The sequence below is a fragment of the Eretmochelys imbricata genome, chromosome 2, assembly GCF_965152235.1.
Source record: "Eretmochelys imbricata isolate rEreImb1 chromosome 2, rEreImb1.hap1, whole genome shotgun sequence".
In the NCBI taxonomy this organism is placed as follows: Eukaryota; Metazoa; Chordata; order Testudines; family Cheloniidae; genus Eretmochelys; species Eretmochelys imbricata.
Genome location: NC_135573.1, coordinates 212652096 through 212669560, shown reverse-complemented (window position 1 = coordinate 212669560; position 17465 = coordinate 212652096). Strand labels below are relative to the sequence as shown.

General features: G+C 41.9%; 1 protein-coding gene across 3 annotated transcripts in view; it reads right to left on the bottom strand.

Annotated features, from left to right (window-relative positions):
* Positions 1-16434, bottom strand: part of SNX13 (sorting nexin 13) — a 159524-nt gene extending 143090 nt beyond the window's left edge. For all 3 annotated transcript variants that reach the window (XM_077811398.1, XM_077811400.1, XM_077811401.1), the window contains exon 1: positions 16246-16434. In XM_077811398.1, coding sequence (XP_077667524.1) covers positions 16246-16257 — 12 coding nt within the window. In that variant the 5' untranslated portion in view covers positions 16258-16434. The remainder of the gene's footprint in view (positions 1-16245) is intronic.
* Between the last annotated feature and the right edge of the window lie 1031 nt (positions 16435-17465).

The window sequence follows — 17465 nt, the reverse complement described above, 5'->3', positions numbered from 1 at the left end:
GAATGACAACAAGGTCATCTTTATGAATAGAACTAACCACTGCTCCTAGACTGCCAGGCACCAATATTATCTGACAAACAGAACTCCTACCTCCCCTCTTTTTTATGAGAGGGCTAAACTAAGGGCCCCAAAGCTTAGGAGTAACATCATACAGGTGAGCAGTCCCAGTTAACTCAGTGGAACGAACTACTCATGCTGTATAAGTGTTCACAGGATCTGGGCCTCATACCTCTCCAAAGATTTAGATTCAGTCAAAGATCATGAATACTGCATTTTCCCATGCCACCTGCAGTCAAGCGTTATGCCCATGATGCTGCTTCTGTTTAGGGACACAAACTGAGATTTTCAAAGCTACCTAAGGTATATTGGATCCAGTTGTCCTTAAAATTAAAGAGAAAGTGTGTGGACAGCCCGTTCAGAGTATTTTTGAAAATCTCAACCACAGTGTTTGCCCAGCAATGTTTCTAGTTAGTTTCATTCAGAACTCTACAGGCATAGTAACCTGAAGGAGTGGCAGAGTCAAAGAGGAAATTTCCTGCAACTGCTGGGACACTCAAAGAGATACTTCACTCTGCCACTCTGCTCATCCTGCTGTGCTAAAGAAAACTGACTAAACAGAGTAGAAGATTTCACTCTGCAACTTGTCCTGCCATACTCCTGGGTGAGAGAAAGGAAAGAAGAAGAAAAAAACACAAGAGAAAAGAAAAACATCTGTGGGGTGGCGAGAGATGCACAAATAGAAAAGCTACACCATCAGCAGAGTGGAAGCACCCACCAGTATGGAACTAATGCAGCCCCAATTCTGTGGGTCAGCATGGTAGAGTCAATTCATTCTGTTCCTAGAGTGAGAGGTGGGACATCTTGCATCATTAATGATCCATACGCTCTGGGGAACTAAAGGAGCAGTATTTAGATTTCTAGTAACAAATTCAACCCAGAAGTCTGAGTCACTATATCATAGCCAGTGGGTCATCTGAAACAAGTCTGATAATGAACTTCTGAGCATTTTCTGCAGTCGATCCATGTCTGTGAGAGTCAACAGGAAGAATGGAAATGTAGAATATCCTAAAGGATGTGCAGGAACTTCAAACTTCCTGTTGAAGCTCATTCCTTTACAGCAAAAATAATAGGAATACTTGTGGCACCTGAGAGACTAACAAATTTATCTGAGCATGAGCTTTTGTGGGCTACAGCCCACTTCATCGGATGCATGCAGTGGAAAATACAGTAGGACGATTTTATATACACAGAGAACATGAAACAATGGGTGTTACCATGCACACTATAACGAGAGTGATCAGTTAAGGTGAGCTATTACCATCTTAATTATCACTACAAAAGGTTTTTTTTCTCTCCCACTGGTAACAGCTCACCTTAACTGATCACTCTCGTTATAGTGTGCATGGTAACACCCATTGTTTCATGTCCTCTGTGTATATAAAATCGTCCTACTGTATTTTCCACAGCATGCATCCGATGAAGTGGGCTGTAGCCCACAGAAGGTTATGCTCAAAAAAATTTGTTAGTGTCTAAGGTGCCACAACTACTTCCGTTCTTTTTGCGGTTACAGACTAACATGGCTGCTACTCTGAAACCTGGCAAAAACAATGGCCTTGCTAACGTGGAATGGCCTTAAGGTACCAGCAAAAATCTTTAATACAGCTCATTCCTTAAGACTAGAGGGATATACTGCACAGTCTGAAATGGATGGAATTTAAAAGAATACTGGCATGATTATGAACACAAATATATTATGATCAGAGCTTATCCTAAAACATACTCCAGTAAAGCCTTACTCCCATAATCATAGAAAAATGCAAAAGCCAAACCTGTCCGCAGCATTTCCTAACAGTTATTAAATAGTCACAAGCTCAGAAATGCTCTTAGAAAGCAAAAATTTTGAGTATAGCTTCCTTACCCACTGATGCAAAAATCTAGTTAACTATAAACATATGGAAGTAAAATAAGTGTTTTAAGAATCTAATGTCATAGCCAATATTGATGTAAAGAACATTTAACAGAGTTATTATCCAGTATTATCCATCACTTTCACTATTAACTCTGAATCAACCCTAGCTAGCTGTTGAACAAATGTAAAAAGCACTATACCAACAGCAGTTACGCATTAGTCCTGAAGTACTTAAGTCATCTGAAAAAACTCATGTTTACATATACACAAGATGAAGCAACTCCTGATGATCCCCAACAATTCTACATATCAGAAACGGTTCTAACACTCTTCTCAAGCCATGTCACACACTTCCTTTGTGAAGTATGACAAAATTGATGGTGATGGTATAGTCAGACAATCCTGTAGTTTCCAATATGAGGAACTAATAGCCTAATCACTATGGCCTGATCCTATAACATGTTCTGCATGGATTGATCACTACACCTGTGCAAAACCCCATTAAGGCTCATGTCATAAATATAAAGGGAAGGGTAAACCCCTTTGAAATCCCTCCTGGCCAGGGGAAAGCTCCTCTCACCTGTAAAGGGTTAAGAAGCTAAAGGTAACCTCGCTGGCACCTGACCAAAATGACCAATGAGGAGACAAGATACTTTCAAAAGCTGGGAGGAGGGAGAGAAACAAAGGGTCTGTGTGTCTGTCTATAGTCTGTCTTTGTCGGGGATAGACCAGGAATGGAGTCTTAGAACTTTGAGTAAGTAATCTAGCTAGGTATGTGTTAGATTATGATTTCTTTAAATGGCTGAGAAAAGGATTGTGCTGAATAGAATAACTATTTCTGTCTGTGTATCTTTTTTGTAACGTAAGGTTTTGCCTAGAGGGGTTCTCTATGTTTTTTAATCTAATTACCCTGTAAGATATCTACCATCCTGATTTTACAGGGGGGATTTCTTTATTTCTATTTACTTCTATTTTTATTAAAAGTCTTCTTGTAAGAAACTGAATGCTTTTTCATTGTTCTCAGATCCAAGGGTTTGGGTCTGTGGTCACCTATGCAAATTGGTGAGGCTTTTTATCCAACATTTCCCAGGAAAGGAGGGGTGCAAGTGTTGGGAGGATTGTTCATTGTTCTTAAGATCCAAGGGTCTGGGTCTGTAGTCACCTAGGCAAATTGGTGAGGCTTTTTACCAAACCTTGTCCAGGAAGTGGGGTGCAAGGTTTTGGGAAGTATTTTGGGGGGAAGGACGCGTCCAAACAGCTCTTCCCCAGTAACCAGTATTAGTTTGGTGGTGGTAGCGGCCAGTCCAAGGACAACGGGTGGAATATTTTGTACCTTGGGGAAGTTTTGACCTAAGCTGGTAAAGATAAGCTTAGGAGGTTTTTCATGCAGGTCCCCACATCTGTACCCTACAGTTCAGAGTGGGGGAGGAACCTTGACAGCTCAGTTTGAATGGAACAGTTGTTTGCAGCTCTTTAGGGGAAAGGGCCTGTCTTTATTTCATATTAGCATAATGCCTAAGTCCCTGTATACATGTCGATAATGCAAAAAACAGTAACAACTTTGGGGCCTATATTCGGTCAGGTTATTTGAACTGTAGCATTGAGGTGACATTTCAACCACAATAAAAAACATGCAGCTGATTAACACAAACCGTACAGGCCTTGGTGTTGCCATGCAGCAACATACTTGGGAATTTTAGTCAACGGCTACACAAAACATGAAGAAAAACAAGACAACTGATTCACAGATATCCTTCAATGCTCATATGCATGGTACAAAAAAGCTCTGAAAATTATCCTAAGCACAAAGATTTAGTTACAGAAAAAGGCAACTCAGCCCAACATGCCTACCAATCTATGCTACCTCACAATGCCTAGTTTTGGTATGTATTTGCAAGTACTGAATTTTATCCGTAATAAGATCAGTTATGCCATTGAAATAGTGGTCATTTTAAAACTGTCAAGTGTGTTTATATGATTAAATTTAACAACTATGTGAGAGCATCCATAGCCCTGCCAAGATAAATTTTCAAAATGTTTTCAAAGTGGGACAGCATCCCAACACTGAAGATAAGGATCAAAATATCGAAAAGATTCAGACACCAATTGCTTTACCACTACCAGAAGTCAGGTGATTCAGCCCTACTTTATGACCCCTTCTACGTCACCACATCTGATCTGACTTTTCTAGAGGCAGTGCTTCCAACCTATGACCTACAAATAAAATGTTTCCAACCAGAACCAGTGCTTTTTGGGACTCTATCACTCCTATTTTCTCTCTCTTTCCTCTTCTGCTTTTTGATCTCTCTACCATACCAACCTTGCAACCTCCACCCAAGCAACAGTGTGAGATGCTAGAAGTACTTTAATTAGCCAATGCTTTAAGTGCTACCAGCAACATAGTTACTACTAGTATGTTGTGTCTAAAGCTAAAGCAAATACTAGCAGCTCTCCTCATGGTCTCTGCTAGTACAGCATGCTATGTCATCTTGTGTGGGAAGGGGAAAAGAGGAGCAAAAACTAGGATCAAAGGCATAAGGTCTCTGTTAGGAGCCAGTTCAGTGCTACAGACCACCTGGAATTATGGTCTATTTATCTATTTGCTCACATCTGACTGACCCACCATTTTAATCCACTTCTCACAAATTTTTACATTTGCTTTTTCTTCAAGCTATACATACAGGTTGCTCTACTACACGAGTCACCTCAGAATCTGAAAACATCAAAACACCATGTTTACTGTATAGCTTATAAGCTATTTTGAATGCACTTAGTTCATCTGTGTTGTCCAATAAGGCCAAGTACAAAAGTCTGCAGCAAGGTGGCTACACTACAACCAAATTATTTTAAGGCCCACTATATATTCTAGGCTATTCTTTTGGAGATTTCAATCATTGTCCTTTAATACAGTTGTAAAATATTTTTAATATATTGTGTGCCAAGATGTAAATTACGTTGGACACGTAAAACCCTACCTTTCTTAAAATTGTCTAAGAAATGTTAGAACAAATGGGACTGTAGAATCCAGTGGCAGCTTACAGAAGATAAAATCATTAAATCCTTGCTAAGGTAGTACCCAGGAGCCCCTATCAGGAACAGAGTTCCACTGTGCTAAGCCTGGTACAAACATTCATGGAAAGAAATCCCCTTCCCTGAAGAGCTTACAAACTAACGCCTTGGTTCTGTAATCATATCTCCACAAGTGGATCCTGAACATGCACAAAGTCCCAGTGAAGTCACTGAAATTCCACAGAGGGTCATTCTGCCTATAACTTCAGGATCACAGCCCAACTGACTTATTTTCATATTCTAAAATCTCTCTCTTATTGGGGTCTCGGGGTTCCCCCAAGACTTCTTCCACTCAGTTCATCAAGAACTCTGTTCGACTTCAGTCTCATCATTTAGAGTCCTTTATTTGGCATACAGCAAAGCTATGCTGAGTTGATCAGATGCAAGTGTAGGGTATGGGTATAGGACATATCATACATCCATATTACATAGCAAACCTCTTCTTTTACATACATTTACACATTACATTGCACGTACTACACATTGCATCATGTTTTGGGATTGGCTTGGTTACTTTGTAGGGACCAATCCCTGCACAGCATGCTCTGTCCATGTACTCTTTACCTCATCTTTACATTCCTAACTTATCTTATCCACTGTTATCTTGTCCATTGTAAATGATCTTAGCTTATACAGACATTCTGTTTCCAACCTGCTGATTCATTTACCTCCCTAACTCAGACTCCCAAGAAAGGAGGCCTCACCCACTTCCAAATACTCATGTCAAGCCAGGCCTACATTCCACTGCTTTTGTTTTTCTTTTCTATATTAGAATGGGTTTTATTTTCAGTATATCTGTTTTTCTGTGCTTTCTTTTTTAAGTTCATTGCCCTGCAACACATTCTCAAGATCACAGTTGTTGTAATTATTTGAACCACCACTGATACTAGGCTTAAAGTACAAACTGGGGGGTACAAGCTTATCTCTTATGGTATAGCCCGCCAGGGTATAATTCCACATTATAAGCTTGCAGTGCCTTTAAAGCATCCTTCTATAATTTTAACTTTGTTTTTATATGTTGTAAAAAAGGCTAAAAATATCATCTTTTCATTTTCTAGAGGCAATTTAGGTGTGAAAGAAACCATAGGCCAATTAAAATAACATCCCCTTGGTCCATACCAGAAGTGGCCCTCTTCAGAGACTACAGAATACTTATCACCAGCATATGCAATGTTTATTTTACAAACATCCAGTATCTCAGCTGTACTGTACAATTTGGAGACTGTTCCCCCAGCGTGAATCCACTTGCCAGCATCTTTGTCTGTAAGACATTACACCTGCACATGTAAGTGTCCACCAGGTGCAAATGGCAGTACAAGGCTGAGGCTTTCCAGACCTTGCATTATCTTGGAACAGTATTTGAGGAGAGAAAACAAACTTCTTCCACATCATATGGGATTCACATTTAACGCCGTGGTACTGGACCCTTGTTAATTTTCCTACCTTGCACCAACTGGTATTACCGTTCTTATACCAAAGTTTTAACTTTTCTGTGGTGATAAAAGGCAAGGTTTTTTGCTCCATAGAACTTGGCCACTTTTACTTTGTATAGCACGTATCTCCTACATGCTACACAATATTCCTATTAGAACATATTGACTTACTGTTACCATATGAGGAGAAATTAATAAGACTGGGACTTTTCAACTTGGAAAAGAGACGACTAACGGGGGATATGACAGAGGTCTATAAAATCATGACTGGTGTGGCGAAAGTAAATAAGGAAGTGTTATTTACTACTCCTCCTCCTAACACAAGAACTAGGGGTCACCATATGAAATTAATAGGCAGCAGAATTAAAGCAAACAAAAGAAAGAATTTTTTCACACAATGCATAGTCAACCTGTGAAACTCCTTGCCAGAGGATGTTGTGAAGGCCAACACTATAAAAGGGTTCAAAAAAGAACTAGATAAGTTCATGGAGGATAGCTCCATCAATGGCTACTAGCCAGCATGGGTAGGGATGGTGTCCTTAGCCTCAGTTTGTCAGAAGCTGGGAATGGGCGACAGGGAATGGATCACTTGATAATTACCTGTTCTGTTCATTCCCTCAGGGGCACCTGGCATTGGCCACTGTCAGAAGACAGGATACTGGGCTAGTTGGACCTTGGTCTGACCCAGTACGGCTGTTATGTTATGTTCTTATGTTAATGTTATACTTTTGTAAAGCAATTACAATGTTATGTTTATTATATATATAGTTAAAGCTTTATTAATGAGTCCTTGGTTTTGCTCATTCAATGGATGCTCTACTTTTGTCGCTATCTTCTGTTGAAATGCTTATGTTCCCACAGCATTTCTATGTCAGTTTGGTTTTACAATGAGATGCTGGTTTTAAACGAACAGTTTAGTTTTGTGCCAATCCTATTAAGTTTATTTTAATGTACCCATCCCCCAACTCTACCAGTCTTATGCATTTTTAAACATTTTGGTTTAGAAAGTTTTTAAAAAACAGTTTTTAACTATATTTTACTAACTTTTAGTGGGCACAATTTTTTAGGTAAGTGCAGACTGGTAAAATTTAATAAGTGACATATTTGTGCAATATTTCCCTTATCTTAGCTCCTAAAGACATTCTGTTTCCAGCCTGCTGATCCATTTAACTCCCTCATGTTGTCTCCCAAAAAATAAGGCTTCACCCACGTCCAGTTACTCATGTCAAGCCAGGCCTACATCTGCCAGCAATTTATAACCCAACCATGATGTCAAACTTCAAAGCCACCTTTGGAAAACCTAGTCTTCAACTTTTCATAGCTGCAAATCAAGGAATAGACAAAAGAAATTAAACAAGTCTGTATGTTAAACTTGTTCCTGAATATTTCTGAATCGAGCTAGTATTATAGCAATGAGGTGGTAAACTGCAACATATTAATAAAGGTGACTATTTCAAAGCAAGTTAATAGCCAATAAGGCTGGTTGCTTGCCATAGCAAAATATGGCTGACATGGTAAATATTGCAAAAACACACATTTATGGGGAAAAGTCCCACAGTAATTATTTTCAGTTCAAAATCAATTATTTCACAATAAAAATGTAAAGCCATCAAAATACCAGGGTCAAAATCCTATACTCCATTAAACAGGAGCCAACTATAAAAGACCCTAAGACTTTTTACAACTTTTCCTCCATAAATCTGTGGTTTCGCAAGGACAGTCCTTTTTTACCATATTTGGAGAATTGATAAAACTACTGTGCTTCTTTAACTTTGGCATTTCTTGATCTGAACACTGAATTTTGTAAGCTTAACATTTACTTAATATAGATTTTACTTAATATAGTTTAATATAGGGACTTCTGAGGTTTTTTGTTTATTTTTTAAAGACATATCCATAGAATCATAGAATATCAGGGTTGGAAGGGACCTCAGGAGGTCATCTAGTCCAACCCCTTGCTCAAAGCAGGACCATTCCCCAATTTTTACCCCAGATCCCTAAATGGCACCCTCAAGGATTGAACTCACAACGCTGGGTTTAGCAGGCCAATGCTCAAACCATTGAGCTATCCCTTCCCCGCCATAAAAATGAGATTCACTCCCTTACACACAGCAAAGTTGGCTTTAAAGAATATTCTGGAAGTTTTGACTTGTTGCAATGGGAACTCTCTCACATACTAAAGAGGTCCACAGAAGTCCCCTTCTACTTACAAGCTGCATAACTGGGAATGGTGCATTGCTCTATTGTGAAACTCGCAAGGTGCTTCAGAGCAGCAGTTCTAGCAGATCCCTTTGCACCTCCAGTACACTTTTACCTAAATAACTAAGGGCTTTGCTTTAGCTTAATTCACTTAGGGCTTGTCTACACTGGCAACATTAAAGCCCTGCCACAGCAGCACTTTAACACGGCTTATGTAGTCACAGCACAGCGCTGGGAGAGAGCTCTGCCAGCACTCTTAAAAAAAACATCTCCACGAGGGCATAGCTCCCAGCTATGGTGCACTGTCTACACTAGCGCTTTACAGCACTGAAACTTACTGCACTCAGGGGAGTGTTTTTTCACACCCCTGAGCAAGAAAGTTGCAGCACTCTAAAGTGCCAGTTGTGGACAAACCCTTAGTGAACTAAGGCCACTTTACTTCTAAATGAGATCATCCACTCAGGAGTTTAATGTACTTTAACTAACACACTTTGAAGTCATATCTTTAAGCCTGGTCTATATTAAATTTTAAGTTGACATAGCTATTGTGCTTAGCTGCATGAAAAATCCTCACCTCTGAGCACCATAGCTATGCTGACCTAGCCCCTGGTGTGCATGCAACTAGGTCAACAGAAGAATGCTTCCGTTGACCTAGCTACCATCACTCAGGGATGTGGTGTTCTTACAGCAATGGACAAGCCAGTTCCGTCACTGTAGGCTGCATCTTCGCTACAGGGATATGCCAGCATAGCTAGGGCACCTTAACAATGCCACTATAGTCCCATAGTGTAGATAGTGCCTTAGTTAATTTGGCTTAACTTCCTGTGTAGATAGGCCCTAAGGATATATCTACAACGCAATGCAATCCAAGAGTTAGTAAAATAGCAGCTACACTCATTTGTAACCCCAAGTTAAAAATTGTTAAACCCTTGGTCCCTACCTGGGATTCTAGCACCTACACTGCATGGCCCAAGTCCAGTCACCCATATCCCAGATTTCCGAGGGCCCTCCCAAATGTGGCAACTAGCTCTTTGTTCATGGCACCGTGTGGGAAAACTCGACTGTCTACAAACTTGACTCTTCAGAGGACAAAGAAATTCAGACCTTAGGATTGTGGGATGCTTTTGGCACACTCCCAGAGCATGAGTCCAGTGTGGCTGTGTCTACAGTGAAAAGCAATAGGGCTTGAACCATGGGTCCCGCTTGAGTCAGGCTTAGACAAGCCCCCTCTGGGGCTCTGGGTCCTAGCCCTGGGTTAGTGTTGTGTTTGGATGGGAAGTGGGTTAGGCTTGAGCCTGAGTTCAAACCCTGGTCTTACACTGCAGCATAGACATATACATACGCATCATAGACTGCCATAACCGCTTACTTCACAAGCTTAGTAAGAAACCATGCGCAAAATGCGAAGCACCCAAGGAAGCATGCAATTTTCTTAGAGTCATAATTCAGTCAAATCAAACCTAATCTTCACCAGAAAACTCAAAAACACTTCTCAAAAAGCACTATTTCCAGCCATGTTTCAATTTTCTATGCCCAGGTGTTTCAGCTGAAGAGCTGTTCAAAAATTATTTAGCAAGAATTTGTAACGTCCAACTCCACATATGCCCACACTCTTTTCACAACTCAATAAACAGCTCATCTGTTTTTGCACAAACTTTAAAAAAAGAATCCCTTTTTAGCAGAACCCAAGCCTGGAAAATTTCATCCTAAAATAATGAAGAGTTTCAGAAAGTTGTAAGAAACTATAAAGGAGACTGGAATGGAAACCATTGCAGTCCTCTAACTGTCAAAACTTATGTACATGCTTCGCTTTATTCAGTATAAGTAGTCCCAATTAAGACAAAGGGACTACTCACAGTACAGAAATTTAAACATATGCAAGTCTTTGTAGGATTTGGAGCCACTCTAGTCACTGTTGCTCTCACTACAGCACTTACAAATTATATAGTGCTTTGCAAACATTAAATACATTTTAAGATATCTGCAGCACAGATTTAAGAGAAAGAAAAAATGAGCTACCGCATTTAAATCTACATCATTTAGATTCCAAGGCTAGAAAGGACCACTGTGATAATCTTATTTGCCCTCCTGTATAATAGTCCATAGAACTTTCCCAAAATAATTCCTACAGCATATCTTTTAGAAAAGCATCCAATCTTGATTTAAAATTGCCAGTGATGAAGAATCCACCACAACCCATGGTAAATTGTTCCAATGGTTAATTACTCTCACTGTTAAAAATTTATGCCTTATTTTCAGTCTGAATGTGCCTAGCTTCAATTTCCAGCCATTGGATTGTGTTATAACTTTCTTTGCTAGATTGAAGAGCCAATTATTAAATATTTTACACTGTAATCAAGTCACCCCTTAACTTTCTCTTTTATCAGATAAACAGTTTGAGCTCCAAGACTCTTACTATAAGGCATGTTTTCTAATCCTTCAATTGTTGTCTTGACTCCTCTCTGAAACCTTTCCAATTTATCAATATCCTTCTTGAATTGGGGACACCAGAACTGGTCACGGTATTCCAGTAGCAGTTGAACCAATGGCAAATATAATCTCTCTACTCCCACTCAATATTTCCCTGTTTATGCATCCAAGGATCTCATTAGTCCTTTTGGCCACAGTGTCACACTGGGAGCTCATGTTCAACTTATTATCCACCATGACCACAAATCTTTTTCAGAGTCTGCTGGCACAGTTGAGAGCAACTGCACCTGTATTTCCCCTCAGTGGACCAGCCAGGGCACCCACTCTCAGGCTTCCAGCTCCACAGCTGTTGCCTCTCTTGAGTGGAGACACGCATCCCTCTCCCTTGTCACCAGGGTGTTTCCAGGCTGCCCAGCCTCCTCCTTCATCATGTATTTCCCTGCACATGTTTCCCAGGGATGCCTGCTTGCTTTCTCTTCAGAGATGGTTAGCAGTTGTACTCTCTACAGTGATAAGGTATCACACAGCACTTCCTAGGAAAGCCCATTTTATTAAGTTAAAAAGCTTTACCGAGAAAACATATTAAAACATTAAAAGAATGCATGCTAATAAGCTTACCAGAATTAACCCCAACCCTAACATACTCTGACAGGAGATAGGATGACCATATTTCCCAAAGGGAAAATGGGACATCACGGAGTGCTGGTCCAAAGGCACCCCCCACCCCACATGGGGCTGGCCCAAGCTCCGCTTCCCACCCCCGCAACCCATAGGGCTGGGGCTGGCGACGCTGCTTACCTGAGCCCTGCCTCTCCCCCTGCACAGGGCTGGCATGGCTGCTCATCCCCCTCCCACACATTCCTCCACACCACACTCCACCTTTGGTTTTGTTTGTTTGTTTTTTTAAAGTGGTCATTTGTCCCATTTGCTCTTGCCAACTGATCAAGTCAGCAAGAGCAAACAGGACAAATACCCATTTCTGCCAAAAAAGTGGGGACGGCCAGGACCAGGCTTAAAAAAGGGACTGTCCCAGGCAAAACGGGATATATGGTCACCCTCGCAGGAGCAGTCCTTCGACTCCACTATCTAATGGGATTCCTTCCAGTTACCACTTCATCACAGATTCATCTGAAAACAAGCACTCAATCTCCTGAACCGCAGTAGTCCCAGTCTTCCAATCCTACCCTAAGCACTGTGGTCTTGTGTGGATAAGGGGTCCTGTCTGATCAGGAAGAAGGCCATAAACCAGTTTAAATCCAAGCTATTTATCCAAAAACGTTTTTGGTGTCTGTTGGTGCCTAGAGAATCCAGTTTGAACTAGTATATGCATACCTTTCAGGAAGTGGGGGCAGATGTAAAGGTCTCTTCTCTGAAGATATTACTACATCTCTTAATCTCCCCCGCTGTTCTTTTTATCCTTCCATGGAAATACAGACAATTGCACAATAACACAGACAATTGCATTTTTAATAATTCAACAAAGTTCATTCAGGATACTGCAGGAAGTTGTCAGTCTGCCACAACTGTTTCTCAGGATAGAGTTCCCCCATCCTGTAAGTATGGCCTACATTCTTTGTTCCTGGATGTATATACTTAGATGTAATAGTATTAAAATACATATGGTTTGGTTGCACCCAGTTTACCAAGTAATCAAAATTGCTCTGTATCAGTGATCTGTCTTCTTCATCGCTTACCACTCCCCCAATTTTTGGGTCATCTGCAAACTTTATCAGTAATGATTTTGTTTTCTTCCACGTTACTAATAAAAATGTAAAATAGCAGAGGGCCAATTACCAGTCCCTGTGGGACTCCACTAAAAACACCCATTCTATGATGATTTCCCATTTACATTTAAATTTTGAGGCCTACCAGTTAGCCAGTTTTTAATCCATTTAATGTGTGCCATGTTAATTTTATATCTTTCTAGGTTTTTTTTTTAATCAAAATGAGCTGTAGTATCAAGTCGAATACCTTACAGAAGCATGACTAAATTTGTCATTACTAGGCCAAACTATATAGAATATTTGTTTTCCCAAAAGAAAAGGCATATGGGTACATGACTGTCTAAATAGCATCCACATGAAACACATTTTATAAAGTGGAATCTAGTGTCTGCTTAAGAAGAGATATACTATACTTGGGCCACATAAAAAATTATATTTTTAGAGTATCATCTATAAAAAGCATCATGAATGTAGCAACATAATCCCGGAAAAGTTAAGGAAATGAAAGAGCAACACTAACAATTTAAAGTGGGTCTGTTCGGGGGAAATATGAGGGAGAAGAGGGTGCTCACTGACAAGCTGGTAATACTTAATAAGAATAATAGAAAACTATTTAAGAACACGAGTATATGAATGCAAATTGAGCCTTCAAAGTGTTTTTATTATTTTGATTAAATGTAAGTAACTATGGATTATTGAAATTGAAGGAGGAATGATGCTTCTTTAAAAAACCCAAAAACCAACAATCCAAGATCAAGAAGAATCATCTACATCAGTGGTTCTCCAAGCTGGTCCACTGCTTGTTCAGGGAAAGCCCCTGGCGGGCCGGACCGATTTGTTTACCTGCCGCATCCACAGGTTCGGCCAATCACAGCTCCCAGTGGTTGCGGTTCGCTGCTCCAGGCCAATGGGGGCTGTGCACAGGCCAAGGGACGTGCTGGCCGCCCTTCCTACAGCCCCCATTGGCCTGGAGCAGCAAACCGCAACCAGTGGGAGCTGTGATCGGCCGAACCTGCGGACGCGGCAGGTAAACAAATCAGTCCGGCCCACCAGGGGCTTTCCCTGAACAAGGGGCAGACCGGCTTTGAGAACCACTGATCTACCTGGCACTTACAAATATCTCCTTCTGACCCCAACATCAAGTCATATGTTTGGTTCAAAGGTTATGTTTTGCTTACTTAGCAAAATAATTTATACTATTTAATTTTACACACTAACTTCACGAAAGGTGGGCTACTCTTAAAGTTCCCAGTTTTTGATACCGCCTGAAAATTTTAGGGAGTTTCTTTTGGCAAATAAAAAGGCACAACACATTTCTGTCACTTACTGATTTCCTCCCCAGTTAGAAGTCTTCAGCAATGGCCTCTTTACGAAACTGATTATGAGCAGCATAAAGCGGACAGTGGGGAAACCTGGACCTGTATGAATCTCTTTAGTATTAATTTTAGGATATAGTATTTGTGGATAACTGTTTTGCTGGTAGGATTTTAATCAGTAAATCAAATTTAAACCCAAAGTTTGAAAAACTGGTAATCTTTATTCGTTTGGGGTAGCATTCTTCACTTCACAACTCAAATTGGAAAATATTATAAGCAACTATTAGTATGAATTCTGATGATGTACCTTGAAATATCACCAAGAGATATCATAAAAATAAGCAGAAATTTCAACCTCAAAGCAGCTCACTGCCTCAGTAAACCCTTTTAGATATAAAGCCCCTTGGATATAAGAACATGCTAAATATGAACTTTGTACTAATCATTCACCCAAGATTGTATTTACTTTAATTTAGCATAGATTTTAAAAATCTACGGTAATATGGTTTTACTGCTGAAATACTGCACATAAAGCATTACATATACAAATCACTTATTGACCATTACTCAAAGTAGTCCATTTACTCCAAACAAAATACCACCACATAGCTCACGTTCAAACTAGGATTTTTATTTTATACGTATTATTTAGTCTGCAAGTTCTTGTCCTGTTACATTAACATGAACACTTCCCACAAATACTGCACTGCACCTTCCCCACTCAGGAACTTACATCTCAATGAGATAAAAGGATATGCAAATCAGAACTTAAAATATCTGTTTGCCTTCATGGCCAATAAAAATCAGATGCTTCAGCTGTCAAAAGGCAGTGTCACTTCCCTTTAATGCCATTTTCCGACACATAAGAACACGTGACAAAATTTAACTATATATTGTTTAGAGGAATTAGCCCACCTTGCAGGTAGGTGGACTTAAATGACAGACCAAAATATGAACAGGGACAATGGAGAGGAATCATGCCTTATAAATGTTTGTACACTAAGCACACTGCTAACATTCAGATAATCAATAATCCTTTAAAGAAAGGAAACTTACAAATGTATGAAACCCCTGTCACTTAAAGCATTTGATAAACTATGCCAGACATCACACCGCACTCCCAGCCTCTTGGTGCAGCAATCATATCTTTTCTATGTTTTACACAACACCAAGCACACTTATGACACTCAGGGCTTGTCTGCACTTAAAACTCTAGAACAGCATGGCTCCACGGTAGCTTCAGCATAGGCACTACCTACATATAGGTAATCCACCTTCCTGCAAGGTGGTAGTTAGCTGATAGAAGAATTCTTCCATTGACCTAGTGCTGTCTACATGGGGATTTAGAGTGGTTTAACTATGCTGCTTAGGGATATGGATTTTTCATATCCCTGAGTGACGTAGTTATGCTGACCTAATTTTCTAGTGTAGACTGGGCATCAGATACTTTAGATTTACATTATATTTTATGTGCTATTACTTTAAACATTACCTTAAGCATCAAAACACACTTGTAAGGAAGGCAAAACTCCCCAAATTGTCATAGGGAAACTGAGGCAATCACGTCTCAGGAAGTGTCTACAGCCATGCACCAAGGCAACAGCAGAGCAAGACTGGAACCCAGGAATTCCTGCTTCTCAGCCCTTTACCCCAATCAGCCTCAATGTCCAATTAATAAATACAAAAGTAAGTAAGGCAAAGCCTGTGCACCAGGGATCTCACATAGGGTGCTTAACAGAGATGGGGTCATATTGAAGTTGAAGCCCAATCGTGTGGGGCTGGGGGAGGCACTTTGACCTCTGGACAGGCTAGGCTGAGGGACCTCGGCCTCTTGAATGACTAAACCCAAAGCAGGGGCCACTGCACTTCATAACAACGTAACACCCCAGGCCAGAGCGGGGCCGGCCCAGCGGCTCCTCCAAGAGCCCCTCGCAGCCGTTAGGGAGGCAGGGACGAATCGCCGTTCCTGGTTACCGAGGTGATTAACGATGTGGACGGGCTGAGGGGCCCAGCTCCCGTGTCGGGCAGCTCAAGGGATGAGAGCCGCTGGCTGCTGCGTGGGATGGGCTCAGCCCAGCTCGGAGGTGGGAAGGGGGCCAAGGCCCTGGGAAGACCCACACAGCGGGAGATTGGGGCTGCTCCTCCCGGCCTCGGTGGGCTCTTACCTCTGCTAACATTATTGCCCCGCTGCGGACTCCCCCGGCCCTAGCCCCGCTGCATGGTGCCCGCAGCAGCCCGGGAAAGACTCCGCCGCTCCGCTGCGCGGCGGGCGGCTGCCGGCTCCCTGCCGACCTCCTCAGCGGCCGTTTGCTGCCCTCAGCCTCGCCGCCGCCGCCGCAGCTCGATCCGGAGCGGCGGCCATCTTGGGAGGGCGACGTGAGCCGCCGCCGCCGGCGCGCCAGCCCATTGGGGCCGCAGCATGCGGAGAGACGGGGAGGGAGCCGCCCCCACCTGGCCTGTCTCCGTCCCGGGCCTGGCCCTGCGCTCCCCACCTAGGCGTGGGCGCGACGTGACCAGAGCAGCAGCCACTGTAGGGGTCGCCCCCGTGCGGGGCAGCCTGGGCTCGTCAGTCAGGGTAATGGCCAGTAGCCCTGAGGCTGCAGCAGTAGCCGGAGAATTTAGGACCCAGCGTGGAGCCAGGGCCTGGGCTGGGAAATGCACCTCAGTGAGCCGTGCCGCGTTCTCCCAGCCCAGGGGTTGAATTCAAACAACTTCGGGGATGAGGATGGTATTGGGGGGGTCTTGAAATGTCCCACGTGTCAGCAGCGGGGCGGGGGTGGTTTGACTGGGAGCTTGCTCTCGCTCCAGAAAGTTGGTCTTTGTTTTACTTAGCTGGTTCCTTTTGAGTTTTGGGTTTGGTCCTGTTCCTGCTGAGTTTCGCTTGCTCGCTTAGCTGGCTGCTGCCTGCAGGTGCAGCTGGACCTGAGAAACGCCTAGGACAACAGATCTCCTATGGGCTTAACTGCTCTCTGGGATCAGTTTTTAAGGCAGCAAGTATTTTCTTAGACGATTAGCACACGTCGGGGGGGAGGGAGTAAATTGTGTAAAACTTCCGCAGATTTTGCTGCACTTTTAGGAAAGCAAAAATATAAACGTATAAAAGTATTTATATCCTGCTCTTGCAAAAACACACACATGTTTAACTTGGCCCACGTTAACAGTCCCACAGAAGTCTGTAGGAATGATAATCCCCAGTTAAGTGCACCAATCTTTGCAGGATCAGGACCTTAAATTTCAAACAAGGACAGCATATCCCTGTTTTCAGGAGAATCTGTCTTGACAGTTCAGTATTCGTCCAGTTTTATATGTACTAAAATTATTAAAGCCTTCAGTCTGTACTGAAAGCAAAACTCCATGATCCCTGGCAGATTTTCAAGGTATGTGA